This window comes from Pseudorca crassidens, chromosome 11 (genome assembly GCF_039906515.1).
Source record: "Pseudorca crassidens isolate mPseCra1 chromosome 11, mPseCra1.hap1, whole genome shotgun sequence".
In the NCBI taxonomy this organism is placed as follows: domain Eukaryota; kingdom Metazoa; phylum Chordata; class Mammalia; order Artiodactyla; family Delphinidae; genus Pseudorca; species Pseudorca crassidens.
This window is the reverse complement of record NC_090306.1, coordinates 102,812,497-102,839,777: the sequence shown is the minus strand read 5'-3', so window position 1 is coordinate 102,839,777 and position 27,281 is coordinate 102,812,497. Positions and strand designations below refer to the sequence as shown.

The 27,281-nt window shown below is 58.2% G+C and overlaps 1 protein-coding gene across 4 annotated transcripts in view; it reads left to right on the top strand.

Annotated features, from left to right (window-relative positions):
* The window catches only part of CELSR1 (cadherin EGF LAG seven-pass G-type receptor 1), a 148,072-nt gene that overhangs the window by 100,187 nt on the left and 20,604 nt on the right, over positions 1–27,281 (top strand). For all 4 annotated transcript variants that reach the window (XM_067698403.1, XM_067698404.1, XM_067698401.1 and 1 more), the window contains exons 6-20: positions 2,127–2,284; positions 3,378–3,541; positions 3,975–4,100; positions 6,532–6,698; positions 10,617–10,802; positions 12,161–12,274; positions 13,094–13,268; positions 13,853–13,994; positions 16,553–16,673; positions 18,372–18,555; positions 19,139–19,240; positions 19,907–20,001; positions 20,441–20,650; positions 21,909–22,092; positions 23,619–23,762. In XM_067698403.1, the coding sequence (XP_067554504.1) occupies positions 2,127–2,284; positions 3,378–3,541; positions 3,975–4,100; positions 6,532–6,698; positions 10,617–10,802; positions 12,161–12,274; positions 13,094–13,268; positions 13,853–13,994; positions 16,553–16,673; positions 18,372–18,555; positions 19,139–19,240; positions 19,907–20,001; positions 20,441–20,650; positions 21,909–22,092; positions 23,619–23,762 (2,272 nt within the window). The remainder of the gene's footprint in view (positions 1–2,126; positions 2,285–3,377; positions 3,542–3,974; positions 4,101–6,531; positions 6,699–10,616; positions 10,803–12,160; positions 12,275–13,093; positions 13,269–13,852; positions 13,995–16,552; positions 16,674–18,371; positions 18,556–19,138; positions 19,241–19,906; positions 20,002–20,440; positions 20,651–21,908; positions 22,093–23,618; positions 23,763–27,281) is intronic.

Here is a 27,281-nt window from a genome sequence, read left to right as displayed (position 1 = left end):
TACCTAACTGTTGCTTAACCAGAGGTGAAATCTTTAAGGATATAGCTTGGCCGACCTTGTGATCTCATCAACTGACGGAAAAGAAAATGGAAAGGATTATCCATGAGCTGGAATGTCAGGAGGCAGGGTAGGATTTACCTGAGAAGGGTTTGAGGGAGACTCCTGTGTCTGATGTTGATGTCACCCTCCAAGTCCCTGTAACACAGAGAGGATGGGTATTCTAACATTAAATCCTTATCCTGTACACAGAGAGACTGAGGTATAGTGATAGCCTTGTCCAGGTCAGATGGTTGGCCAAGGGGAGCAGAAGGCCCAGCTGGGGTTGCCAGGTACAGTGGTGCGGGCTGTGCGCTGCACAACTCCAGGGCACGCCGCCAGGGTGAGTGAGGCCTCCTGAAGTCACACAACTTGGCTTCCTGGCTGAGCTCCCGTTACCAAAAGCTCCACGTCCTGCTTTTCAGCCCAGGGTCCTCAATCAAGTGGATACTTCCTTGTTCCTATTGAAAAACTGATGGTTTGGAATGAATTGTGCAGTTGTTATTTCCCTGTTTAAAGACCTTGAGGATGATTTAATTAAATTGCCTATGTTTTTACAACTCCCCGTTTCCAATATTGTTATAAAGAAGTATCAAATTGCATCAAGCTATAAACTCGACCTGACCCCAGAGCCGTCACGTGGCGGCACTAGGCCCTTGTTTGTATGGGTGGTGGGACGGCCCTGCTGGGACTGGGAGAAGGTGTTCTCTCCGTGGGGAGGAAGGGGGCCACTGCGTGTTGGGTGCGGGTGGCCCTTCACGTGCACCATCCGGGTTCACCAACAGGCCACCTCACAGAATGCAGGTCTTGTTATCCAGGTCGTACAGATGGGGCAGGAAGTTCAGGGGCCTGAGCCCGAGCCTGCCCTCTGCACGTCTGGAACGTTGAGCCTACCCCACGTGACGTGGCCGGCGGGAACAGGCTCCACCTCCACTGCTAGAAGGGGTCTGAGGGCCGTCTGGGCGGATGTGCTCGGTCTTCTCAAAGGGCAGCCAGGAGACTAGAGAGGGATGCCCGCGACACGCGGGCTGCCTGGGGAGAGGGGCTCGACCCCTGGATGCGAACCACAGCCTCCTTAAGAGGGGAGCCTGCTTCTTCCAGCAGTGGGCACGCTGCACCCGGTGTCCCTGATCCCAGAGGGATTCTCATAACCAGCCCTGGGCAGGGAGACTGAGTGCGTGAGAACCGCAGGGACATCTGGCGGGCGTAGGGGGGAAGCTGGGGGGCGAAGGGGGGCTTGGTCTGGGGGCAGAAAGGGTGGTCGACCTCGGGCCAGCAAAAGGGACTGGAGGGTCATCCCAGGGTGAGGAAGGGCGTGAGCCCAGGAGTGAGTGACTGTGAGTACCGGGGGTCGCCAGCTTCCTGGCCCAGTTGGGGGGCACCATGCCGGGTGGGGGAGGCAGGGGGCTGTCTGCAGGCCGGGCAGTCTGCACCCCAGGAGCACAGAGCGGGCAGGAACCTGGTGAGGAGGTGCGTGGACATGGTCCGGCCAGTGCCTGGACTCACAGGCAGGATCAGGTATTCAGAAGGAGGGGTCCTGGGGCTTTGGTGTCGGCTGCTGTAACAATACACAAACTGGGGGGCTTGAAACAGCAGAAATGTATTCTCTCCCAGTTCTGAAATGAAGGTGTCTGCAGGGCTGCGCTCCCCGAGGGCTCTAGGGAAGGATCCTTCGCGTCTCGTGCAGATGCTGGGGGCGCTGGCATCCTTGGCTGTGACAGCATCACTCCAGCCTCTGCCTCAGTTGTCCCACGATGTCTCCCTGTGTCTCTGTCTCTGTGTCTTTCTTATAAGGACACCAGTCACGTTGGATTAGGGTCCATCCTACTGCGATATGCCTTCATCCTAAACAATTACATCTGCAAGACGCCTATTTCCAAATAAGGTCACATTCTGAGGTTCTGGGAAGGACATAAATTTGGGGGGGGCTCACTGTTAATCCAGTACAGCTGGTTTGGGGACTCATTCAACGCGAGGCCAGGGGGCCTCTCACCCTCCACGGGTCGGGGGGCGTGTGCAGGGGCTGGGGAATCAGTCGGGGACGCTGGTGGGAGAACACGCTGACGGCTCCGTGCTTTCTCTTCCCACAGCCCAACATCGGCCGCCTGGGCCTGCCCCACGGGCCGTCTGGGGAGAAGGTGGCCGTGGTGACCGTGGACGACTGTGACACGGCCGTGGCCGTGCGCTTCGGCAACTTCGTTGGGAACTACAGCTGTGCCGCTCAGGGCACTCAGAGTGGCTCTAAAAAGTGAGTGTCCCGGGAGACGGGCCCTGGTGCCCACCCCCCATGGCCACTGCTCCAAAAGGGGTCGCCCAGGTCAGGACCCCGACACAGGGCACTCTGGACCCAGTGCTCTGGCAGCCCCAATCTGGGCTGGAGTCACATTCCCTCCCCTTCCCTCCAACACATTAGAACCTTCTAGAATAAGTCCCCTTAGAATCATCTGTCAAAGTAGTGGCCAGGCCATCCCCAGGGTTGTGACGGCCGGCTTGCTGACCCCAGAAGCCATCCCCAGCCCTGTCTCCACAGGATCCCTGACTTTGTTCCAGTGCGGGCTGGTCCCTGTGATTCAGTGTTCAGTCAGTAATTCCCTCTGTTAGATCAGAGTGGCCATGTCACCATGTGGATCTGGAGGTCCCCAGGACCCGTCCTAACTCAGGTCAGAGAAATGCTGACGTGGAAGTTTATAATGCCCGCTTCAAATCTCAGATCAAATGTTCATGCTGGACTCATGCCTAATTGTGTTTTGGTGGGATGTTTAATAAGCTTAGGAGAACCTGGTCTGCAGTTCAAAGAACCTGGCCTACCAGTTAGAAGAACCTGGTCTATCCTGAGCATCTGGTGTGAAATACACCTTTGCCATCGGATTCCCCGCAGCTGTGATGCAGGTGGGATGCGTCCATCTTACTGATGGGACAGCTGTGCCCTGGAGCGGTTCAGCTCCTTGCCCAAGGCCATGCCAATGCTCCTGCAGAACCAGGGTTCTAGTTTGCTGTGACCGCCCCTCAAGGCCAGTAGAGGCCAGAGGAAGGTGGCGTCCTGTTGGGGTGTGGACTGGCCCGGCCAGCAATCAGGACTCGGGCGGTCACCCCAACCCCCCAGTTGGTCAGGATCTGACACAAGGGACAGAGAGGCTGCGAGCCGGTGGTGGCACCGGAAATAGGATCTGACACGTGTGTTTGGGCCTGTTGGCCGCCTGCTTCCCTGGCCCCTGCACCCGTTGGATTATTGACGGTCAGGATGACGAGCGTGCCCTGCGGCAGAGGCCCCTGGGACGTTACAGCAGCATCGGGGCTGCTCTTGCCGTCCGGCCATCCAGAGGTTGGTGTCGCCTCCACAGGTCCCTGGATCTGACAGGCCCCCTGCTCCTGGGGGGCGTCCCCAACCTGCCCGAAGACTTCCCGGTGCAGAACCGGCAGTTTGTGGGCTGCATGCGGAACCTGTCCATTGACGGCAGGAACGTGGACATGGCCAGCTTCATCGCCAACAATGGCACCAGGGCGGGTACGGCAGGACGGTCGGGGAATCGTGGGGCTGCGGCGGCCACGCGGGAGGGGCCCCCTCCACATCCTGCTGCTCTTGGGTCTGGGGTCCTGCAGTGTTGGAGCGGTGGTGAAGCTGTGGGCGGGCCTGCCGCTGACCCGGACACGCAACCCCAGGGTCTTGAACCGGTCACCAGACGATCCCACGAGCCAGAGGGTGGGATGGCCTAGGGACCCATGGTCTCCGGACATGGGCACTGCATTCCATGCCGTGTCAGGTCTTAGGTTCTGACAGCCCCAGAGAGTCCCAGGCCTGCCCGCCTTGCCTCCGGCTGTGTCCCCAGGGGGTGTTTCCCCAGCATGTGGGTCAGTGCTAGGAAACAGGGGTAGTCCCCCTGCGTCACGCTCCGCTCCTGTTTCCCACTCTGAGACGACGCCATGCCCTCTGTTTCCAGGCTGCGCTGCTCAGAGGAACTTCTGCGATGGGACCTGGTGTCAGAACGGGGGCACCTGTGTCAGCGGCTGGAACACGTACCTGTGTGAGTGCCCGCTCCGCTTCGGCGGGAAGAACTGCGAGCAAGGTGAGGGCCTGGGGCAGTGGGTGCTGGGTGCCCGGGGCCGCCAGCCTCTGGTGGCACGTGTGTCCCCAGGCCTGGGTCCTGGTGGGGAGCGGGCTGGTGGGGGCACCATGGTGCGTGATGTTAGAGCAGAGGCTGGGGGTCCTGGACGGGTCTGCAGGGCACAGCCCCTCGTCTGAGCAGGGCCAGTGTGAGGTTGGGAGTCCATGAGGGTCAGAGAAGCGAGGTGGGGCCTGGCGGGGCCTCCCGGTGGCTGTGTGCCTCCTCACGGGCACCCTGAGGCCCGAAGGGCCAGTTCCCCGGGGCCAGCACCCCCATGCCCCTTCTCACCCAGCATCCCAGGGGCTCCTCCAGCTGCCTGCTTCCCCGCTGGACCGCGTTGTGGGCATCAAAGCCTGGGCCTCTCCCCCGACCCCACCCCTGTAGTTGTAGATACCGGCAGGTTTTAAACAATTCATTCATTCATTTTGAAGCAGGATAGTGTTAAATAACTGTCATCATTTAAAAATCACTGATGCGCTTTAAGGTAAACCAAAAGGGGGAGACTGAGGCCAGATAAGCTGGGCTGAGCTCCCCGGATCCACCGTGGAGATGCCCGGAGCTCATTAGCGAGTCAACGGGCAGGAGAAGTCCTGCCTGGAGCCGCTCACAGGCCTGCAACCCACGGCCTCTCCTTGGAAGTCAGACGCTCCTCCCCTCGGCTCGTGTGCCCCACAGGATGGGCTGGGGGGTCCGAGTGTGACTTTTTCGGGGGGTGGGGGCCACAGCTTTCCCGAGATTCTCTAAGGAGTCATTGAAGCAGAAATAGGTGGAACCTGTGACAGAGTGTTCTGGAGGAGAGCAAAGTTCCTTCCATCAGTGCAGGTGAAAGGGGTGGAGCCAGCGGGCAGCTTACCTGTGTTGGGCGGTCCACCTGCCCAGGGCTGTTAGTGATGGAGCTGAGACACGTGACGTGGAATTGGATTACATCCCCAGTCCTTGCTCGGGACGCAGTTACCGGCCAGGGCCCGCTTTTTCGATTTTGTATTTTTAAATATGTATTTATTTATTTGTCTGCGTCAGCTCTTGTTGAGAGCACACAGGATCTTCGTTGCCCTGTGCTGGGTCTTTCATTTGTGGCATGCGGAATCTTTAGTTGCAGCATGTGGGATCTAGTTTCCTGACCAGGGATCGAACCTGGGCCCCCTGCATTGGGAGTGCAGAGTCTTAGCCACTGGACCACCAGGGAAGTCCCAGGGCCCGACTCTTTGTGACACAAAGCACTGGGCACCTTTCAAGGCCCCGAAGGTCTATTTTCCGGGCAGCAGGTGGGCTGGGCTTGTGGACAGGTTAGGCCCAGCCCCGGCTGATCACCGTGTGCGGGAAGCTCAAGTCACAGGGAGGGGCAGAGGCCCGGGTGGACACAGCGCCGGCGGGGCCGTCCATGCCCATGGAGTTCCTGTTATGGAGGCCGAGAGTCCGGCTACGGCTGTGCCAGAGAAAACAGCTGCCGGGGTTTGGGTTCGTAAGAGCAGGAAACAGATGCCGGTGCTCACGGGGCTGAGTCGCCCCCAAAGGTGGTCCCCACCTGGCAGGCCCTGTGCTGTTCAACACCCGTGGTGATAACTGTGCCGTCCCTCGTGGAGGAATTGGGGTGAGATTCTGGGCTGGGCCAGGTGTCTGTCCCTCCCCGATGCCTGTGATAACGCGGGGCTCTGGAGGCAAAGTGATGAAGCTGGTTTGACTCAGCGTCATCCTGCCTACGGGTCTGTCTGGCGTCCACAGTTTTTCCAAGTGTGACAGATTGGATGAGGCTGCTGGTACCCCCAGTGCCACCTCCCTGGTCCCCCCCAAACCATCTGGGAGCCCTCGGCTGGCCCGCAGCCTTCCCCTCTCTGTGCCCGTCACCAGGAGCGGAGGCACAGTGGCCTGTGTGCCTCAGGCTTGGAAATCCACCCCAGACACCGGCTGAGGGCGGTGAGCCTGCAGGGTTGAGGTCTGTGCGCAGGGTTCACCGCAGGCTCACGCGGTCCCACCAGGAGGCCACCCTCCGTACGACCCCTGGGCTCCCAACCTGGCAGGTGTGGGGCGGGACAGATAGGCCAGGCGCACAGGGCCCCTCCACTGGGCCCGGGGGTCCTGGGCTGTCCCGCTCTGCCTGAGAGCCCCTTACTGTACACTGGCCGAGGTTGAGAACCCCCAGGCCTCAGCCTGACTGCTCAGGAAGGTGGCCAGCGTCCCTGGTGGGGGTGGGCTTTTGCAGAGCCCACGGCTCCTGGGCTCAGAGGGCTAGTGCTGTACAAACGGAAGTCTGAGACCGGCCTTTGAGTCAGAATGAGAAAGGCCCAGGGTTTCTTCCCTCCCCCTCCTTGGGGGCCTGTCCCGTCCCCTACAGCTAAAAAGGATTCTCAGAGGCCCATCTGATTTGGGGAGGTCCCCGTGTCTGTGTCCACAGTCATGCCCCACCCCCAGCGCTTCAGCGGGGAGAGCGTCGTGTCCTGGAGCGACCTGGACATCACCATCTCCGTGCCCTGGTACCTGGGGCTCATGTTCCGGACCAGGAAGGAGGATGGTGTGCTGATGGAGGCCACGGCGGGCGTGTCTTCCAGGCTCCATCTCCAGGTGAGTGAGGTCCATGTCCGGCACCTGCAGGGCGGGTGTGCACCTGAGTGACGCAGCCAGAGGCTCACGTAGCTCTGCCCCGAAGCCTAGCCTTCCCGATGCGTGCGCGGGGAGCCTGGTGTCTTCTGTCTCCCCACACCCGCTGCTGGTCCCCCGTGTGAAGGACGGGGAGGTGACCACCTCAATGCCTGGCAACAGAGATGTGAGGATGGGGCCCCAGGGAGGCCTGACTAACCCTGCCTGGTGGGGGCTGGGGGCTCAGAGCCCAGGCGGGACCCCCATCTCTTCTCGAACCTGTCCCTCACCCATCACCTGCCCCCTCACCCCTCACCTGCCCCCTCACCCCTCACCTGTCCCCTCACCCCTCACCTGCCCCTCACCTGCCCCCTCACCCCTCACCTGTCCCCTCACCCGCCCCCTTACCCCTCACCTGTCCCCTAACCCCTCACCTGCCCCTCACCTGCCCCCTCACCCCTCACCTGTCCCCTCACCCCTCACCCGCCCCCTCACCCCTCACCCGCCCCCTCACCCCTCACCCGTCCCCTCACCCCTCACCTGCCCCCTCACCCCTCACCTGTCCCCTCACCGCTCACCTGCACCTCACCTGTCCCTCACCCCTCACCTGTCCCCTCACCCGCCCCCTCACCCCTCACCTGTCCCTCACCCCTCACCTGTCCCCTCACCGCTCACCTGCCCCTCACCTGTCCCTCACCTGTCCCTCACCTCTCACCTGCCCCCTCCCCCTCACCTGTTCCCTCCCCCGCATCACTGCTCAGGAGTGTCTCCAGCGCAGGCCCGTTTGGGTTGCACTGAAGGCGCAGTTTGTGCCTCTGGGATAATTACAGCCGTCATCGTTTATCCCTTATTAACCAGTAATTTTATCAGTTTATCAGGCGGTCCCAGAAGCCAGCTCTGGGCCAGAACTTGGCAGGCACCCTTCTGCCCGGGGATGGTACTTTCCTCTGTGCTGGTTTCCCTGTTGGAACAGATTAAATTGGCTGGTTCAGGTGATGAATGGGAGCTTGCAGGTGGTCATTGGCAGTGGGCTCCGTGTCGGAAAAAGTACGCTTTCTGCGGAACAACACCCAAAGCCACAAACTCCCATATTGTTTGAGGAATTACGTTACGGGTAGCTAATCCAAAAATGAAGGGCTTTTGCCAGGAGCTGTGGCCAGCTCCTCCCTGTGGAAGGCTGGGTGGCAAGAGTGGTGACCTCGGGGGGATCCACCAGACCCCAGTGGCCACCCAGCAGGCCGCCTCAGGGCAGTTTCCAAAGGCTGGTCAGCTGGGGATTACAGGCGTATTCCGGGTTATTTTCACATGGCGTTTTTGGGATGCAGGCCTCCTGCAGGCCCCATGAGCCCTGGGTGCAGGAGTCTAGGTGTTCCGGCCTCCACAGCAGGCCAGACAAGGTACATAGTCATCCTACCGCCCAAACAGTTTGGGTAATTGCTCTTAGGCGCCCTAAATCCACCTTCATTGTCAAGCGGGCTAACGTGGCTGCTGTTAAACACCTCTCCTAAATCCGGGGGCAGATCTAAGGTGGTAAGTAGTTAACGGCCACTGTCCTGGGATCGTTCTGCAGACGTTGCTTTTGTTTGTAGACGTCCGTCATTTCATTGTTGATCTGCTGGCTTTGGGGTTTTTTGTTAGCAAGGACAGCGAAAGAGAATGGCCAGGGAAATGAATGAGTTGACTCAGACTTCTGTGGAATGAAAGGAAACAAAATGTGAAAAGGTGGAAAATTATCCTCTTCAGTTGACTCTCAGTTGAGGCGAAAAATCAAAGTACATTATTAGTTGCGTTATCTTTATCATCAGCTAAATACATTTTCTATTTTCATCGTGATTTCTTCTTTGACCCATCGGGTATTCACAAGTATACCTCTCAGCAAACAGGTGGCATTTTCTAGTAAATCATTTGACGTTTCTAGCATAATTGCAGGTCAGAGAACATACGTGGTATGATTTCAGACCTTTGAGATGTGTTGAGACTTGCTTTAGAGCCCAGCATTTAGTCATTTTTGTGACTATTCTAGCTATACTTGGAAAGAATGTGTGCGCTGCAGTTGTATTGTGGCGTTCTCTATATGTCAAGCAGGTGACGTTTGTTCACGTAGCATTCCAATTTTCTACATCTTTATTGATTTTTGGGGTCTGTCTGCTCAGTTACTGAGAGAGGTGAGTTAAAAATCGCCAACCATGGGCTTCCCTGGTGGCACAGTGGTTGAGAGTCCGCCTGCCGATGCAGGGGACGTGGGTTCGTGCCCCGGTCCGGGAAGATCCCACATGCCGCGGAGCGGCTGGGCCCGTGAGCCATGGCCGCTGAGCCTGCGCGTCGGAGCCTGTGCTCCGCAGTGGGAGAGGCCACAACAGTGAGAGGAAAAAAAAAAACGAAACCAAAACCAAAAAATCTCCAACGTTGATTGTGGCTCATCTCTTATCCTTTCAGATCTGTCAGTTTTTGCTTTGGAGGTTCGGAGGCTGCGTTATTGGTACATGCAAATTTAGAATCGTTTTCTCTTTCTGGAATAGTGGCTGTTATCATGATGAAAATCCTCCTTATCTCTCATAATTATTTTTGCCTTAAAGTCTACTTTGTCTCATATTAACGTAGCTAAACCAGCTTTCTCTTTGTTGGTGTTTCCGTGATGTACCTTTTTCTTTCTCCTTTCAGCATTTCTGTTTCCTTATATTTCAGGCGTGTCTCTTTTAACCAGTGCGCTGATAGTTTTTTTTTTAATCTGCTCTTTAAGTTGAAGTTATCTTTAAACATGAGTATCTTAGATTAGTTACAACGCTGTTTTTTTATATGTCTCACATGTATGTTTTAATTGAAATATAGTTGATTTACAATCTTACATGTATTTAAACTTGGTAGTTTGAGTCTAGTTTCATGAAATGGAAAAATTAGAGCCAGAAATAAGAGTCTGCTGGTACCTGAATCTGTTTCCTTGAAAGCTCTGTGGTTCCCGTCACTGTTTTCAAGTCTGTGTCTGATGATTCTCTCGTCTGGATTCCCATGGGTCTGTTTCAAGCACACTGTCCTGTCTCCTCATGTACTTGGTTATTTTTGATTGCGTGCTGGGCATCATGCTGAAAAACTAGAGAGAATTTGAAACTAAGATGGTGGTGTCCCATCCCCCATGTTTGCTTCTGGTCGTCAGCCCTCACCCTGGGCAGGCTCTGAATTCCAGTTTCTCTCCTCCCAGCCTCATGAACCAAGAAAGCTTTGCACAGCTGTCAGCCTCAGCTGTGCCTCCCAGAACCCGCTGACAGCCACGTGGCAACGCGCTAAGCTTATTTCTGCAGATTCCCATTTTCTCCCTGGTCGTGCTTCTGTAACTTGCAGGGACTTGGGTCGCTCTGATGCCTGAGACAGGTGTGCTTTAACATTTTGTCTCATTTTCCTAGGTGTTCTCAGGAGGAGGGTGGGTCCAAACTACCCAGTCCTTCACTGGGGAAAGGGAAGCATGATCTCAGCATTGCCCCAGCTACATTTTCTTAAAACGTGAACATCTTAGGCCAGTTATAATGCTGATTTCTGTTTTTTCATTCATATATTTGAACATGGTGGCCTGAATCTTGTCTCATAAGATGAAACATTTACATCCAAAAATAAGAGCCCAGTAGTCACCTGAATCTGTGGTTGTTCCCCTTACTTAAGTCCGACGGGCTTTATCTTACTTGACCTCTGTCAACGTTCGACACTTCTTACCATAGAAGAAGGCATGTAATTCTGAAGAGTGTCACTTACAGGCAACGGCAAATTAAACTTTGCCTAATTTTTAAGTCCATCTTTGATCCAGTGGCCTGTGGTAAGTCTGTTTGCGAGTTTTTGTTACTTAAGTGATTGCAATGTATTTTGTATTTTGTCATCATCTCCTCAGTGACTAGTGTAGCTCTCCCCATCCTACAGATCCTGAACAACTACGTCCAGTTTGAGGTGTCCCACGGCCCCTCGGATGTGGTGTCCATGAGACTGTCCAGGTCGCGCGTGGCTGACGGGGAGTGGCACCACCTGTTGATAGAACTGAAGAGTGCCAAGGAGGGCAAAGACATCAAGTACCTGGCAGTCATGACCTTGGACTATGGTGTGGACCAGGTGAGTGCGCACCTGTACCCCCTTTGGCACAGACCCCTTCACTGGGAAACCACTAGCACATCCCAGTGTAGCTGTACCACAGTACGTAACGTATCACATTATGTACATCACAGTGCTATATTTTTTGTTGTTGTTTTTAATTTTTATTTATTTATTTATTTTTGGCTGTGTTGGGTCTTCATTGCTGCGTGCGGGCTTTCTCTAGTTGTGGCTCGCGGGCTCTAGGCAGGCGGGCTTCAGTAGTTGTGGCTCGCAGGCCTAGTTGCTCTGCAGCATGTGGGATCTTCCTGGACCAGGGATCGAACCCGTGTCCCCTGCATTGGCAGGCGGATTCTTATACGCTGCGCCACCAGGGAAGCCCAGACCCCTTCGCTGGGCTTGTGGGTAAACAGAGCGACCCCTCCAGGTGTCAGGCCCTGCCAGAGCCCTTGCGGATTTGAGGAAGCGCTTTCTGGGCTTCCCTGAATTCAGGTCTCGTGTTCCTCCTATGCTGAGGACACTGGAATCTGCACCTCATCCCCTTTCCAGATGGTCCCCTCCTGGCGTCAGGCACTGGACTTGGTCCGTCTGTGTGTCCCATCGCGATGCCATTGGTGCCGTCAGCAGAGGTTTCTCGTAGCAAAGCCGGCTTGCGCCGCAGCTGCACGCTCAGTGCCGTGCCTCGGGGTACAGAGATGGATATGGGTGGGGGAGCAATGAGATCCAGGTTCCAGAGGGGGCTGTGGGACACCAGAGAGGTTTGCGCATCCCAGATGGGCAGGTGGCATTCCAGGCAGGGCGACTCAGAGGACACGTGCTGAGCCCCGCTGGATTTCCAAGGTTTGCAGCCAGGTAACAGGAGGCATCTGTACGGGACCCCCACGCGCTTCAGGGGCTACTCGTGGTCCCTCAGTGCTTTTGGAGTCCAGGCTCACCTTACACCTGGTTCTGGGAGTAAACTGCCGTGTTCTACGTGTGCACCTGCCTGAGCCTAAGGGTCCAGCTGAGACTCTTCTAGATCCCTGCCCCTGTGGACGTGTTTTCCACTCGCTGCCACTTTCTAGTTTGTCAAGCTTTTTCACGCAGTGGCTTGTTGGCGATGCCCACGACAGAGATGGAAGGGTTGCCCTCATCCCCCCAGATGCCCATCTTGGCTGGGCTGGGACATGGACACATGTCCTCTGACGGCTTCCTGCACCCTGCCCGTCACACACAAACAGCCGTGTTCACGGAGAAGGCTGAGCCGGGCCCTCTGTTTGGAGGCACAGACGTCCTCAGGCTGTGAGGGGCTTGCCAGTGCGACTGCCTTTTAGCCTTTGAGCAAATTCTTTCCAGCCAGACGTTTCCAGATGGTGCATGCAGCCCCTCTCTTTGCACAGGACACGGTGCAGATCGGGAACCAGCTTCCTGGGTTGAAGATGAGAAGCCTCATCGTGGGTGGCGTGTCTGAAGACAAGGTCTCCGTGCGCCGCGGTTTCCGGGGCTGCATGCAGGTACCCTCCCCGAGCCCGGCCCTGGCCCGCCGCGTCCTGCTCAGGGGTGGCCAGCACCGCAGTTGGTGTCCTTGGTCATGCTGTTAGTTTTCAATAAACGAATGAATTCTCTAATCGCCAACCCAGCTTCAGCAAACCCAGTTTCCCGCTTAGAGCCCCCTCCTCTCCCAGGCTTCCCCTCGAATTCCCTTCACAGCCATGCCACGGTCGGCCCCCTGCAGCTCTGTCTTCATGTCACTTCCAGAACCTGCCCCTCGCTGCCTGCACCAGCCCCACCCCCCATGCTCACCTGGACGGGTCCCTCGCTCGTCCCCTAGACCAGGTGTTCCCTGCTTCTGCCTGCGCCCCCAAACCCCAGCCCCGCTGCAGGGAAATCAATCCTTAGTTCCTTCCCCTGCGCCCCCGCCCCGCCCCCGGGCGATCTGGCCCCGAGGTGCCTCGCACGGGTGGCCCCCCACCTCGGCACGTGCCCCCTCCTCCCGGGAGCTCCCTGCTCACTTTCATCAGCGGCCGTGCTCGCCCATCATCCTCATTATTTTTCCTCCATGACCCTCACCATGGAATTATCGGAATATGGAATCATTCCGTCTTCACTCCGGGTGGCCTGTCCCCCTGCCTGGGATCCACGCCTTGGGGGAGCAGAAGTGCCCCTCATCCCTGCCACCCCCCACCAGTCCCAGCCCTTTCGATAAATGAGGCGTAGCTTTTAAAACAAGGGACCCAAGAGAATTTGGGGTTCTCTTAACCCCTGGTTACCTTCTGGGGTTCCTCCAGCCCCAAGGCCCCAGCACCAACTCTGGCTGCCCTTCTTTAACGCAGGGTGTGAGAATGGGGGAGACGGCCACCAATATCGCCACGCTGAACATGAAGGACGCCCTCAAGGTCAGGGTGAAGGACGGCTGTGACGTGGAGGACCCCTGCTCCTCTAGCCCCTGCCCGCAGCATAGCCACTGCCACGACACCTGGGACGGCTACTCCTGCATCTGCGACAGAGGTGGGCGCCCACAGCCCCCCTTTCCTGGTGCCCGTCGGTGGAGGGCGACGCCTTTGGTGTTTAAAGCACATTGTGGAAAGCCGAGTTGGGCAGCGGCTCCCCCATCACCTCTCTGGGGGTCTGGGGCGCCCTGAGCTTTGTTTCGTAACTAGGGAGTGTCCCTGTGTCCTGTGTCTTCTTCACGTGGGGGACAGGGGACACTTCCGATTGGATCCTCAGGGCATATACTGAGATGAGGGAGAGTCTGTGAAAGGCGCACATTTGAAAAATAATATGTTCAGGGGTTGTCTCTGAATTTTGAGGTGATGTGGCTGTCCTCAGCTGGTACCCACCCGCTGTGAGCCCTCCCGGGGGGCCTGGGAGGCAGGCCCTCATCTCTGCGTTTCCAGGTCTGACCCCCCCGAGTGTTCGTGCTTCCTGTGACTCTGATAGGCTTTGCCGCTTTCCTCTGCAGAGTGGATGGCAAGTCGAGGCTTGGGGAAGCCGCAGATTGCTAGCACATCCTAACACAGAGGGTGTCGCTCTGGAAAGCGGACTCGCAAAGCCAGATCCTGGGGTGGGCTAACGCTGGCCTGTCCCCGCAGGGTACTTTGGAAGGAAGTGTGTGGACGCGTGTCATGTGAACCCCTGCAAGCACGTGGCAGCCTGCGTGCACAGCCCCGACTCCCCGCGGGGCTACGTGTGTGAGTGTGGGTCCGGCCACTACGGGCAGTACTGCGAGAACAGGTGAGAGTGCGCCCTCGCTTTCAGGGTCCACGTGGCTACTTCTCCTCCTGACCTGTTCTCTCCTCTTTGCTATTTAACCCCCAAATACGTATGGTTCAGGATAACAAGGACATATCTTTTTCAATTTGGCATGAAATAAACGAGAATCCAGTTGGGCATCTCACACTAACCCCACTGAGCATGCTTCCACCCCAGAAACGCACAGCACAGCTCATTTATCAAGAGCCCAGCTGTGCACAGAGCAGGCAGTCGCTGAGATACGGGAAGATGAGTGTAATTACGGAAAACACTATCTTTCAAGTCGGGAGTGGCAGTCATCTCTGCTGTGCGCGTAGAGTCCTGGTGTAATTCACTGGGGGCATCTTGGTCTCCAGGCCCCCGCAGTCCAGGTGTGTGGTCATCACAGGATGAGCACTTTCTCCCAGATGGGGCCACGAGGTCCTTCACACACCAAGACTCCAGCCCCTTTGGGACGTGATGCGGTGAAGGTTGCTGGTCCTTGGCCAGTGCCGGGCCGTCCTGGCACAGAAGCCGCACGGTGCCAGCCTGCTCCGCCTGGCCGGGACACCTCGCCCTGCTTTTTGTCCATTGGGGGCCGGAGTGTGTGCTGTAACCCCACCCGTGACCCGGATGCAGCACTGCCCTCGGCACCGCACAGCCCGTTGGATGCTGGCGGGTTGGGAGTCAGCGGGGCTGAAGGAGGGGGCGTTCCAGCAGGGACACCAAGGGGGCAGGGCCGGAGAGCAGTGATGGGATGAGACCCGTCTAAGGAGCTCAGCGGGTGGGTCCCGGGCAGAGCCGGCGCGTGCTGTCCCAGCATGTTCTGCGCCGGGGAGACGCAAACCGGGAACAGAGCTGCCTGCAAACCGGGAACAGAGCTGGGCTTTGTAGAGGCTGCAGGGGCTCCGCAGAAAAGGGGCAGGATCAGGTCTGGGTGTCAGAGCGCCCCCAGCTCACAGGTGGAGTGTGGTGGAAGCAGACGGAAGGCAGAGGCAAAGGGACCAGCTGGGAGGCCGTGCGGCGTCCCCAAGGGCTGGCGATGCCCGCAAGGCAGGGCTGAGTAGACAGTGAGAAGGGGTGCGACACCAAGCCTCTGGGATCCCCACAGTGTTGATGTAGACCCATCAGCACCAGCCTGGAGCCCCAGCCCATCCTGTCGTCGTTATGCCCCTAGTGTGTACACAGTCGGTACTTAATAATTGCTGGTTCCCAGCCCATCCTGGTCGTCGTTATGCCCCTAGCGTGTACACAGCCGGTACTTAATAATTGCTGGTTCCCAGCCCATCCTGGTCGTCGTTATGCCCCTAGCGTGTACACAGTCGGTACTTAATAATTGCTGGTTCCCAGCCCATCCTGGTCGTCGTTATGCCCCTAGCGTGTACACAGTCGGTACTTAATAATTACTGGTTCCCAGCCCATCCTGGTCGTCGTTATGCCCCTAGCGTGTACACAGTCGGTACTTAATAATTGCTGGTTCCCAGCCCATCCTGGTCGTTATGCCCCTAGTGTGTACACAGTCAGTACTTAATAACTGCTGGTTCCCAGCCCATCCTGGTCGTTGTTATGCCCCTAGTGTGTACACAGTCAGTACTTAATAATTGCTGGTTAGGTGAACAAGTGAGTAGGAGAGGTTGATGGCTGGCGGATGGGCGGCTGGAATGCCGTTAGCCAGGATAGTAAACACAGGCCAGCGTTTCATTTGCGGAGCCTGAAGGACACTTGGGGGGCATCCCCAGGCAGACAGGTCAGCAGCGGACACTCAAGTGAGCGCTCAGGTGGGGAGTGGGCGTAGGGTGACAGCAACAGGCAGCAGCCACCACCGGGCGGGGCAGGGAGGAGCCTGGCCTCCTCGGCACCGTGGAGGTCGCCTGTTTCAGGGTCTGCCCGGGCACCTCAAGGGGGCGGGACTGGGCAGGTCTGACGGTTCTGAGTCCACCGTGTCCAGCCCAGGGCTGCTCTGAGCTGACTGAAGCAGGCTCCACATCCCAGGAAAGGCTGCTCCCAGCATCCGTGGGGACGTGGTCAGCATTTGACCCCGGGGACCCGGGAAGCATCGATGCTGCCAATCCCACTGGTCTTGTGCTCCCGGGACGCGGGAGCAGGTTGCCCAGGGCAGCTGGGCTCGCTCTGCGCTGGGTGGGGCTGGGTGAAGAACCAGCCTGACAGTGGGTTAGTTGTCCCTGAGCGCCCTCCCTCGCGGGCCAGGCGTCATGGTGTAGGGGTGCTGAGCGAAGAGGACTTACTGACACGGTGCTCCTAGGAAGCTGGGTTGGGGCACTCGCCTGCCTCTTGCAGGTGGAAGAAAAAAGTGAGCAAACAAATTATTTTAAAGTAACAGTATTGTAGGTAGAACCCTTCCAGATGCGGGGCCCCGGAAGGCTGGGCATAGGTCATAAAATGCTAAGTCCTGCAGGTGGGGGCCAGCAAGGGGGCAACGGACCACTCAGGGGGGCGGGAGGTGCCCAGAACTAGTCCAGCCAGGCCCAGGCCTCTCATCCCTCTCGTTCCAAAAAGGGCAGTTCTGTACACCTTCCGTCTGCCATCTGATTTCCCAACAGGATCGACCTTCCGTGCCCCAGAGGCTGGTGGGGGAACCCTGTGTGCGGGCCTTGCCACTGTGCTGTCAGTAAAGGCTTCGACCCCGACTGCAACAAGACCAACGGGCAGTGCCAGTGCAAGGTGAGGCCCGGCCGCGGGCGGACAGCAGGGACCCAGGGAGACGGCGGGGCGTGCACACCCACACACCCGCCCACACGTCTACCGGGACACGAACACACACACGCTTGGGTACTCACAGGGTTCACTGTGGGTGAGCACAGTTTGCAGGTTCTCGCCTGTGAGCTGGCTCAGCCCCGCACACGGTCACGGGAAACCAAGCAATTTCTGTAAGTTTGACTCATCTTCGTCACCAGACACGGTTCTTCTGATCGGTCATTTTCCTGGTCTTTTATCAAACCACTCAATGATCCCCAACATTTTAAAAACTATTTAATTAATGAATTTGCCTGCTCCGGGTCTTAGTTGCGGCACGCAGGATCGTTGCCGCGTGCGGGATCTTTAGTTGTGGCGTACGAACTCTTACTTGCAGCATGTGGGATCTAGTTCCCTGCAGGGATCAAACCCGGGCCCCCTGCATTGGGAGTGCGGAGTCTTAGGCCCTGGACCACCAGGGAAGTCCCCAATGACGACCAGCATCTAAAATATGAAAAGCTTTGCCGACTCCCTCGCCTCGGGTGCCTGTCATCCTCGTACACAGCCGCAGGGTTCTCAGCCCAAAGCACGGGGAACCCCGGCCCTCTGGGCCTCCCAGAAAACTCCACGTACCTTCAGAATGTTGTGTCGACAGTGGCCGTGAGCTGCCGGTAACTTGAATCCCAAAGGAGAATTCTGTGCGTAACAGTAGCCGCTCGGAGGGACGCGCTGTCCCGTGGCCAGGCTTGCTGACCCAAGAGGGGAACCTGCCGTCACGGCGCCCTCTGATGCTCCCCGGCGCCCTGTCTGACATGCGTCGTGTCCCACGTGCTCCGCCGTGCCTCCGATGTCGCCTGAAAAATCATAAGGGCCCTAGCAGATCAGGACCACGCAAACCACATGGTGTGAGATGGCGGTCATGGCACTGGTGGGGGGCAGGGCAGGAGGAGAGTGAGGAGGGTACCTGGGGGAATCATGCCTAGGGTTTTTTTTTTTCATCAAAAATTGTAGAAAATGCAGAAAGGACTGTACAAACAGTGACAGTGATACCGTGTGCCCTCCCAGAGTGACTGCTCACATGCAGTGCCTCCTCAGGCACTGGAAGACACACAGTTGGAGCCGCCTGTGGGACAGTTCCGTGTCCCTGCCTGACACAGAAGCCTCTGTCACTGGCCACAAGTCTGCCCAGTTTTCAGCCGGGGACCCTTGGACCTTGGGAAGCCAAGTGTCCTGGCAAGGGCAGTGTGGCCAGTGAATGACCAAGCTGGGCGCAAATCCACGACTTCCCAGAACTGAAGCCCACGCTCTTGACCATCAGCTTGACCTGCCCGGTGACAGATGTTCGGGTGGCTTCTAATTTCTCACAATTAAAAAAAACAAAAACACCTCCATCAGCCATCCTGGTACCCTGGTGCGTAGATCTCCATTTGAATCGCTGATCCTTTTTAGGACAGATGGTGGCTCACGGTGTTTGCTGAGATGTGAGAGAGGGCGTCTTTTCCTGGAGGACACACCTGCCCCGTCCATCCTGGGGGCCCCAGACGCCGCTGGCCTGGAGGCCGTGGGTGGAGGACAGCCGGGAGGCCAGGGAGCCGGGCGGGAACCCTGACGTTGCTCAGGAAACGCCCTCCAGGTGTAGGTTGTCTGCGGTGTCTGACGTCCAGCCTCTGCTTCTGGCTCTTGCAGGAGAATTACTACAGGCCCCCGGCGCAGGACACCTGCCTGCCGTGTGACTGCTTCCCGCACGGCTCCCACAGCCGCACATGCGACATGGACACTGGCCAGTGCAGCTGCAAGCCCGGCGTCATTGGCCGCCAGTGCAACCGCTGTGACAACCCGTTCGCCGAGGTCACGGTCCTCGGCTGCGAAGGTCCGCGTTGCCCTTGACCCTCTCAGGCTGTACGGCAGGGACAGGCCACTGTGTGTGTGCGTGTGTGTGCGTGTGTGCGTGCATGTGTGTGCGTGTGTGTGTGCGCACGTGTGTCTACATGTGTGCGCGTGTGTCTGCGTGCGCGTACATGTCTCTGTGCATGCGCCTGCATGTGCATGCATGTGTGCGTGTGCACACGTGTGTGCCTGTGTGTCTGCGTGTGTGCCTGCATGTGTCTGCGTGTGTGTGTGTGTGCCTGTGTGTGTGCCTGCATGTGTCTGCGTGTGTGTGTCTGCGTGCGTGTGTGCATGTGTGTGCACCCCACACTCCTGGGGCGTGGTGGGGGCGCCTGACAGCCTCCTGGTCCAGCTGTGTCTGCTTGGCCTTCTGTCCACTGGCCCGTCAGGAGGCGTGGGTCAGAGCCTGCGTCCCCCCTCCCCCTGTTCTAACACCGATGGGGGGTGCGAGGGGTCCGGTTCTTGGCGGGGGCGGGGCCTCCGTCCAGGAGGAGCCTGTGGAGCACGCTGCACGTCTGTGTGCACGGATGTGCCAGGCTGAGCGCCTTCTCCCCTCTGTACCCCAGTGATCTACAACGGCTGTCCCAGAGCATTTGAGGCTGGCATCTGGTGGCCGCAGACCAAGTTCGGGCAGCCAGCCGCAGTGCCGTGCCCTAAAGGGTCTGTCGGTAAGTACCGCGGGGTGTGGCTTGTGGCATCCGTTCCAGGCGGAACATTAGACGGAGGCGTGCGGCTTGCGGGAGAGCCGGCCGAGGCATCGGAACTCACCGGACGTTCTGTGTTGAAATAGTTCCTTTAGCCAAAGTGATCGAGGGGATAAGATAACTTTTTCCTCAGTCGTAAATGATAAAACCTGGAAAGAGCACAATGAAAATACGAAGAGTCTAGTGGCTGGGATGGGGACGGCGGCAGGGAGGCTCGGACAAGCTGCCGCACCGTTCACAGCATTGGCATCTCATCGTAAAACGGGGGTGGTAGCTGCGTCTGGCTACAGGGGGCCGGGGGAGGTCTGGTGAGTCAGTGCAGAGGAAGCAGCAGCCCAGAGTGGGATCCGGGTGGGCTTGCAGCGCATGTGGACACGGTGGGTGCTCAATGGACCACTCAGCCGATTTCTCTTTTCACGGACTCGCTCAGGTGTCCACCCATAGTTGCTGGGCAGCTCAGGCCAACGGTAAGGCCTGGTTGTGAATGTCAGGCAGCTGTCAGCGTGTTCCCAGGTCTGAGGGAAGAGCAGCGTTGGCTTCGTGGCTATGGTACCTGCCGGCCCTGGGCCAGCCGAGGGGTTCATTCACAGTTCAGCTTTCAGGCTTGGCGGGTCCTTCTCTGTTCCCTAGGAAACGCGGTCCGGCACTGCAGCGGGGAGAAGGGCTGGCTGCCCCCAGAGCTCTTTAACTGCACCACCGTCTCCTTCGTGGACCTCAAAGCCATGGTAGGCTGCACCCTGGGGACATGCAGGAAGAGGGTGGGTTTCCAGGCTGCCGGGTCATGCTGGTCCCAGGCTGGGCGGGGCCCGGAGACAGCACATCTGTTTGGGGCGCCGCGGCAGCCGTCTCCTCTTCCCTTTCCAGATCCCACCCTGCGTCTGGTTCTGCAGACCCAGAGTCCCCACGTCCGAGCCCCCCGCCTTGCCATCCGCCCATGACTCACGGTGTCATACTCTCTCTCTTCTTCCACCTGGTGTCTTTTTCCAAGTGCTTTTTAGCCTGACAGACCCTCCTTTTTTGTGCCACGGCCATCAGCCCAAGTTCATTTTGGGGCTTGGGGAATTTTAAAGTTCTTTTCTGACAAGGGTATTTCCACTGGAAAGTAGTGGATTCTGAGTCAGGGGAAGGGCCCAGGGCCGACCTGGCGCTTGCTCCCCGACCCAGAACGAGAAGCTGAGCCGGAACGAGACGCGGATGGACGGTGACCGGTCCCTGTGGCTGGCCCGGGCGCTACGCAACGCCACGCGGCACACGGACGCGCTCTTTGGCAACGATGTGCGGACGGGCTACCAGCTGCTGGGCCGCGTCCTGCTGCATGAAAGCAGCCAGCAGGGCTTCGAGCTGGCGGCCACGCGGGACGCCGACTTCCACGAGGTAGGAAGGCGGTGGGCAGAGAGCCCCACACGTCCAGGGGTGAGCTGGACCGGGGGCCCTGGCTCGGTCGTGGAAGGTCATCTGGCCCGGTGTCCTCAGGGCAAGACTGCCCTTTTCAGACGTGAGCCCAGGCCAGTTCAGTGACCAGCAAAAGGGTTTCCAAGTGTTAGGAGTGTCTTGGCAAAGGGACAGGCCTGATGGTGACGACAGTGGTGCCGCTATCAGCTGACCACTGCGTGCGCGCCAGTGTCCTGGGGGCTGCAGGCATCGGCCCACTTGTTCCCACACACATCCTGTATGCAGCTCGGCTGTCGCTCTGCTTTACAATTAAGGAAACTGAGGCACAGGGAACCAAGGGCACACAACCCATGGGGGGGGGTGCCAGGACCGCCCCCTCCAAACTCCGAGTCCTGCTCTCACACGGCTTGACGCCTCCTGCTGCAGAGACAGTCCTGTTTTGTCTTTAAGTGATCAGCCCCTGAGGCGTGTCTTTAGCATAACTGGCCAGAGGCGCATTCATGCAGTTTATAAGCTGCTCTTGCCGGGGGTGCGGGTGAGGCGCGGCATTGCCTCGTGCTTCCCCTTCACTCCTCTCTAAGGCCTCCCTGTCCACACAGAGCCCCCGGGGGCCTCCCCTGTCCGTGCGGAGCCCTCAGGGCCTTGGCAGTGTTCCCGCACCTGTATTTCAGTCCAGGTCTGAGAGTCTAGGCCCAGGGATTTGTTTCCACTTCCGGTTCTTTGCAAACAGAAGTTTTCCGACCTGGTTTCCACCTGGGTTGTGGCCCCTGAATCCCCGTGACAGCCCGAGTGTCCTCCCCACGCTGCCCCCTGTTCATCTGAGGTGTTCAGGGCGGGAGCGTCACCGAACTGGAACCCGCAGCGCGTCCTCGGCTGCCTTGCTGTGTGCTCAGCGACGGGGCGACCGTTCCCAGGCCAGGCTCTCCTGGTGGATTCCGATGTAACATCTGGGGGTTCCGATGTAACATCTGGGGGTTCCGATGTATCAGGGGGCGTCTCCGCATGCCTGCTCCCCTTTGTGTCTCGGGGTGCACACGGTGAAACCCCCTGCAAAGTTTCCCCCGACACGTGTCTCCTGCCTTGGAGCTGAGACAACAGCCTCTCGCGGTTTCTGATCCTGGCCCGGCCTGGTCCTGTGACCTAAAGGCTCTCTGGAGCCTGGGCCTCAGCGTGTCAACCAGGCCTCCGCTGGCCAGCCGCTCACATGAGCTGAGCACCGTCTGTCTGTCTGTCTGACCAGGACGTCGTCCAGGCGGGCAGCGCCCTCCTGGCCCCGGGCACCAGGGCCGCGTGGGAGCAGATCCAGCGGAGCGAGGGGGGCACCGCGCAGCTGCTGAGGCGCTTCGAGGCCTATTTCAGCAACGTGGCCCGAAACCTGCGGAGGACCTACCTGCGGCCCTTCGTCATCGTCACCCCCAACATGAGTGAGGCTGTGGGCCCGGCGGGGGGGACGGTGGAACCCCGGGGCCCATCTCAGGTGCAGCCCCCCTCGGCCATCTCTGGGAGAAGGGTCGACGCTGGCAGGATCTTGGTGGTCCTCTTACCTTCAGAACTAGGTGTGGGGCTGCCCGGGGAAGTGGGCTGGAGGGTCTGGCGGCAGGTCCAGCCTCCAGGCTCACCCAGAGGCACAGACCCTGGGAGAGGGCCGGGGACAGGCAGCTGGCACCTGGCGGAGGGGGAACCCCCTCTCTGGGCTGGGAGCCGAGCCACCAGCAGAGCCAACGCTTGTGGACCGAGTCACCCCGAGGGCCCAGGACGTGCTGCTTGGGGGTCAGGGGTTGAACGTCGGCTTCCTTCCTGGGGAGGAAGCCCTGGTGGGGCAGGCCTACCCACCAAGGCATAGCAGCAGAGTCCCTGGAGCGGGGGCCCGTCCTACCGGCAGGGGCTGCTGGTTTTCTCCTCCCGTGACTGTTTACTTAGCACCCCCATGGGGGCTCGGGCAGGACCCAGGGATTGCCCCTTCCCAGGGAATCGCCCCTTGAGTTAGCCGATTATCTGTCGCCAGGAGGACCTGAGCCTTTAACCCAGGGGCGGCGGCATCCCTGGCGTGAACTCTCAGGCTCCCAGGGAGGGGCCCTTCCTGACCAGAAGATGTTCGGGCTGGTCTGCACCTCCCAGGCCCACCTGAGCCCAGGATGCCACCTGCCTTGCATTGGGGTGGAGGTGGGCTTGGGAGCCCGTCATCACTGGGGCGGGACAGAAGGGTGAGCGCCCAGCGTTCCGGCCTCTGTCCTGAGAGAGGGTCTGGCAGAGCCGGCCTGCAGACTCTCGGGGACAGACAGGACACGGGCGCCTGACGGGCACCTGGTGTAGCTGTTGCCCCCCAGCCCCTTCCAGAGACTTCAGGCAGGTCCCGGCCAAACCTCTGGCCCGCCTCTGCCCGCACACCCCTCCAGTGTCCTTCTCTGATGCCCTGTGGTTGGGACCATCGCCCCTGCACTGGGCCGAGAGCTTCCTTCTTGGTTCTCCCTGGGCTCGGGCCACAGGCCAGCCCTGTCCATCCTCCCAGTCCTTGGGGCCAGTAGCCCCTGCCTCCCATGTTCCAGGGCTCCCACCCACCCTGGTCCTGAGCGCCTCAGGTGGGAGCACAGCCCTTGCCTGTGCAGTGAATTGAGGGTGCCCTTTGTATCGGGGGTGTTGGAAAAACGGCTCAGCGGGAAGACCTGGGGGGTCGCCCTGGAGCCTGCAGGGCTGACTGCCAGCAGGGACACAGCTGCAGGGAAAAGACACGCCCGTGGCGGGGGGGGGGGGCCGGGGGGGCGCCTCCTGAGCTCCCCGAGACCCCCAGTAAGGCACCGGGCTGTGTGACTCAGCAGGAAGTGGAGGTAGGTTCTGTTTAAAGGTGATCAGGGACAGCCGTCCTGGTCGGGTTGAAAACGGCACGGGTCCCGGCAGGCTCTCCGCGGGAGGGCTTGGGAGCCGCGTGTGATGGCGGTGCCTGTCCCCGCAGTTCTCGCCGTCGACGTCTTCGACAAACTGAACTTCACGGGAGCCTGGGTGCCGCAGTTCAAGCACCTGCGGGGCGAGGTCCCCAAAGACCTGGAGTCCTCGGTCTTCTTCTCGGAGGACTTCTTCAAACCACCCGAGAGGAAAGGTAAACCTGCTAAGACGCGACGGCCGCCCTTGGGGGCGGCAGGTGGAGGAGGGCGGGCCTCCGTGGTGCCGCAGGGGGCGTGGGTCCGCTGTCGTCGCAGCGCCACCTGCGCGCGCACATCTGCCCTGCATCCAGCAGCCTGTTTGCTGGCGTCAGACGGAAAGGCAATGGTGGGGTGTTTCTTACAAAACTTTGGCTAATTTATAAGGTGATGAATGAGTGAACACCTAAATCGTGCGTGAGGTTGTCCTCCTTGTGCAGTGAAAAGCTGCCTCTCCGTGGATGTAAACTTTTTAGACTCCTCCCTGCCCCCCCCCGCCGCCCCCCCCCCCCCCCCCCCCACCAACCAAACCAGAGCCGTCTGTGTGCAGTTCTCCAGTCCTGGGTTAGGACTCTAATACCACACGGCTTAAACATGTTGAATTTTCTTAAAGAAGTTTTCACAGATCCACTCAAGCTACTGAAAACGTCTGCCCCAAGGTAGGAGCTTGAAGACATAAAATTCTGTAACGGACGGTTAAACATTTGAAGGGTTTTAGTAAATTCGTTTCGTAGTTACATGGGTCTTATTCAGGCATCTTAAAAACTTCTAAAGAGGGTTTTACACGGAGGTAGGATTAAGCTCGACGACTGACCCCATCTTACAAGTTGTATTTATTTGGGATCGATTTGGGTTTTCAACAGTCAGCGGTGTGTTTTGTTCGTAGTTATCCTCAGAAGAGCGATATACAGACATCACCCCTTTATCTGTGGTTTCTGAGTTTTCAGTTACCCAAGGTCAACCATGGTCTGGAAAATTCCAGAAATAAACAATTCATGTTTTAAATTGCATGCAGTTCTGAGCAGCTCCTTGCAGACTTACTCCATCCACCCTTTGTTCAGTGTATTGGTCACTTAGGTGATCAGATCGACTGTCCAAGTATCACAGGGCTCGTGTTCAAGTGACCCTTATCTACCTAATATGACGACCTCAGAGCAAAAATACTGATACTGGCAAGTCAGTTGTGCCAAAGGGAAGCCACGAAGTGCTTCCTTCAAGTGAAAGGGCGAAAATTCCCGACTTAGTAAGGAAAGAAAAATCATACGCTGGGGTTGCTCAGATCCACAGTAAGAAGGAATCTTCTATCTGTGAAATTGTGAGGAAGGAAAAAGAAATATATGCCGGTTTGCTGTTGTACCTAAAACTACAAGTTACAGCCACAGTGCGTGATAAGTGCTTAGTTAAGATGGGAAAGGCATTAAGTTTGTACAATAAGGTATTTTGAAAGAAAGAGAAAGAGACCACATTCACATAACTTTTAATACAGTGTGTAGTTGTAATTGTTCTATTATTGGTTATTGTTGTTTTCTTCATGTGCCTAATTTACAAATTTAGCCTTATCATAGGTGTGATGTATAGGAAAAAATATACTATATAATAGTGTTGTAATAGCTGCAGTTTCAGGCATCTAGTGGGGGTCAGCCCTGGGGCTTGGCTCTGAGCCTCTGCCCACCTCTCACCCACCCCCTCGGGCTTCACCAGGCTTACGTCCTCCTTCCTCAGACACTGACCTTCTCCCCTTGGCCCAGATCCCTTCTTTGCTCTGACTCCCTCCTAGGCAGGTTCTCCAGCCCTTGGCCCAGGAAGCATGTGTGCATGTTGCCTGTTCTACTGGGGTGAGGTACCCCCGAATGCTTTGCCCAAGGGGGGCCTCCGGTACCCACTTGCTGGCTGACTGGTTAGCTGGGGACACGATGGGCCAGTCGAGTCTTGGAAACTGGGCTTTAAACCCATCGATGTGTCTGGGGCCAGGAGCAGACACGGGGAAGGGGTGTGTGTGCTCTGGGGTCACGGTCATGACACGCTCCCGAGAGGCCACCCCGCTGCGGGGTGCTGTCTGGTGTCCCCGCCGCAGCCTCTCACTTGATGCCCCCGGGAGGTGACAGCCCTGCTGGAGGAGGGGGCCTGGAGCCCGGCCCAGGGCGACTGAACAGAGGCAGTGGAGCCAGGCGGTGGGAGGCTTAGGGAGCACCGAGTCAGCGTCCTTATGGGGCCGGGACTTCACAGGAGCGGGGAGCGGGTAGACGCACTTGCTGCTGAAGATGATAACATCGGCTCGTCAAGTCCGAGCCCTCGACAGGGAGGCGTCTGTCTCAAGTCAGGGTGGGGGCCTGGGAGGGTCACCCAGCCTGGGGGAGCATCGGGCCCTCCACTCAGGAAGCCCACAGCCTGCACTGCCCTCGCCCAGAGGAAGAGCCGGAACAGCCCGGTTAGGTGACTGGCCAGACAGAGCAGGAGAGGGGGTGGTGACTCCACGCACCTTCCCAAAAGCTCTCAGCCAGACCCTGGAAAAGAGCAACCCTAGCGGCAGTTGGAGCCTCCTGCCTCCCTGCTGACCCCAAAGCCAGAGTGTCGACCAGCCTGTGTCACTAACCAGCCTGAGTGAGGCTAGGTGGTGTTGCTAACCAGCCTGAATGTAGCTAATCAGGGTTGTTAACCAGGCTGAGTGTGGCTAACCAAGGTTGCTAACCAACCAGTATTGTTAACCAGCCTGAATGTAGCTAGCTGGTGCTGTTAACCAGGCTGAGTGTGGCTAACTGGTGCTGTTAACCAGACTGAGTGTGGCTAGCCGGTATTGTTAACCAGGTTGAGTGTGGCTAACCAGTATTGTTAACCAGGCTGAGTGTGGCTAACTGGTGCTGTTAACCAGACTGAGTGTGGCTAGCCGGTATTGTTAACCAGGCTGAGTGTGGCTAACCAGTATTGTTAACCAGGCTGAGTGTGGCTAACTGGTGCTGTTAACCAGGCTGAGTGTGGCTAACCAGCATTGTTAATCAGCCTGAGTGTGGCTAGTTGGTGCTGTTAACCAGCCACTGACCAGCACGGCCCTGAGCAGGGTCAGAAGGGCCTGAAAGGTGTGTGGCGTCCCCATCACGGGGGCAGAGGGGAGACCCTCCCCCACTGCACCTCTAGCCCCCACCCCCTGCTCTGCTCCTGTCCTCCCCTCCCCCAGACGTGTCGCCCCTCCCAGAACCCGACCCTCAGGGCTCCACTGCCCGCCCCTCTGGAGCCTGTGCTCTGCGCAGTGCGTACTGGGCGGTGGATGTTTCCGGAGACAACTCCTGGACCAGGCACAGCCGGGGCACTTTGTGGACTGTGGAAAATGTGGGTGACTGTGGCTGCTTTCTACAAAGTCAGTCTCCAGGTTCCCCACATAAGTGGAATCTACATTATTTGACCAGCTTCTCTCACTGAGCGTCGTGTCCTCAAAGTTCATCCACGTTGTAGCCTGTGCCAGAACCTCCTTCCTTTCTAAGCCTAAACGACGTCTCCTTATACGGGTGGGACCGCGTGTTGCTTATCCAACATCCGTTGATGGACACTTGCGCTGCTTACACCTTCTGGCTGTTGTGAATCGCGCTTGCTGTGAGCGTGGGTGTGCAAGCATCTGTCGAGTCCCTGCTTTCAGCTTTTTGGGGTGCACACCCGGAAGTGGAGTTGCAGGGTCCTGTGGTGGTTCTGTGTCTGATCTTTTGAGA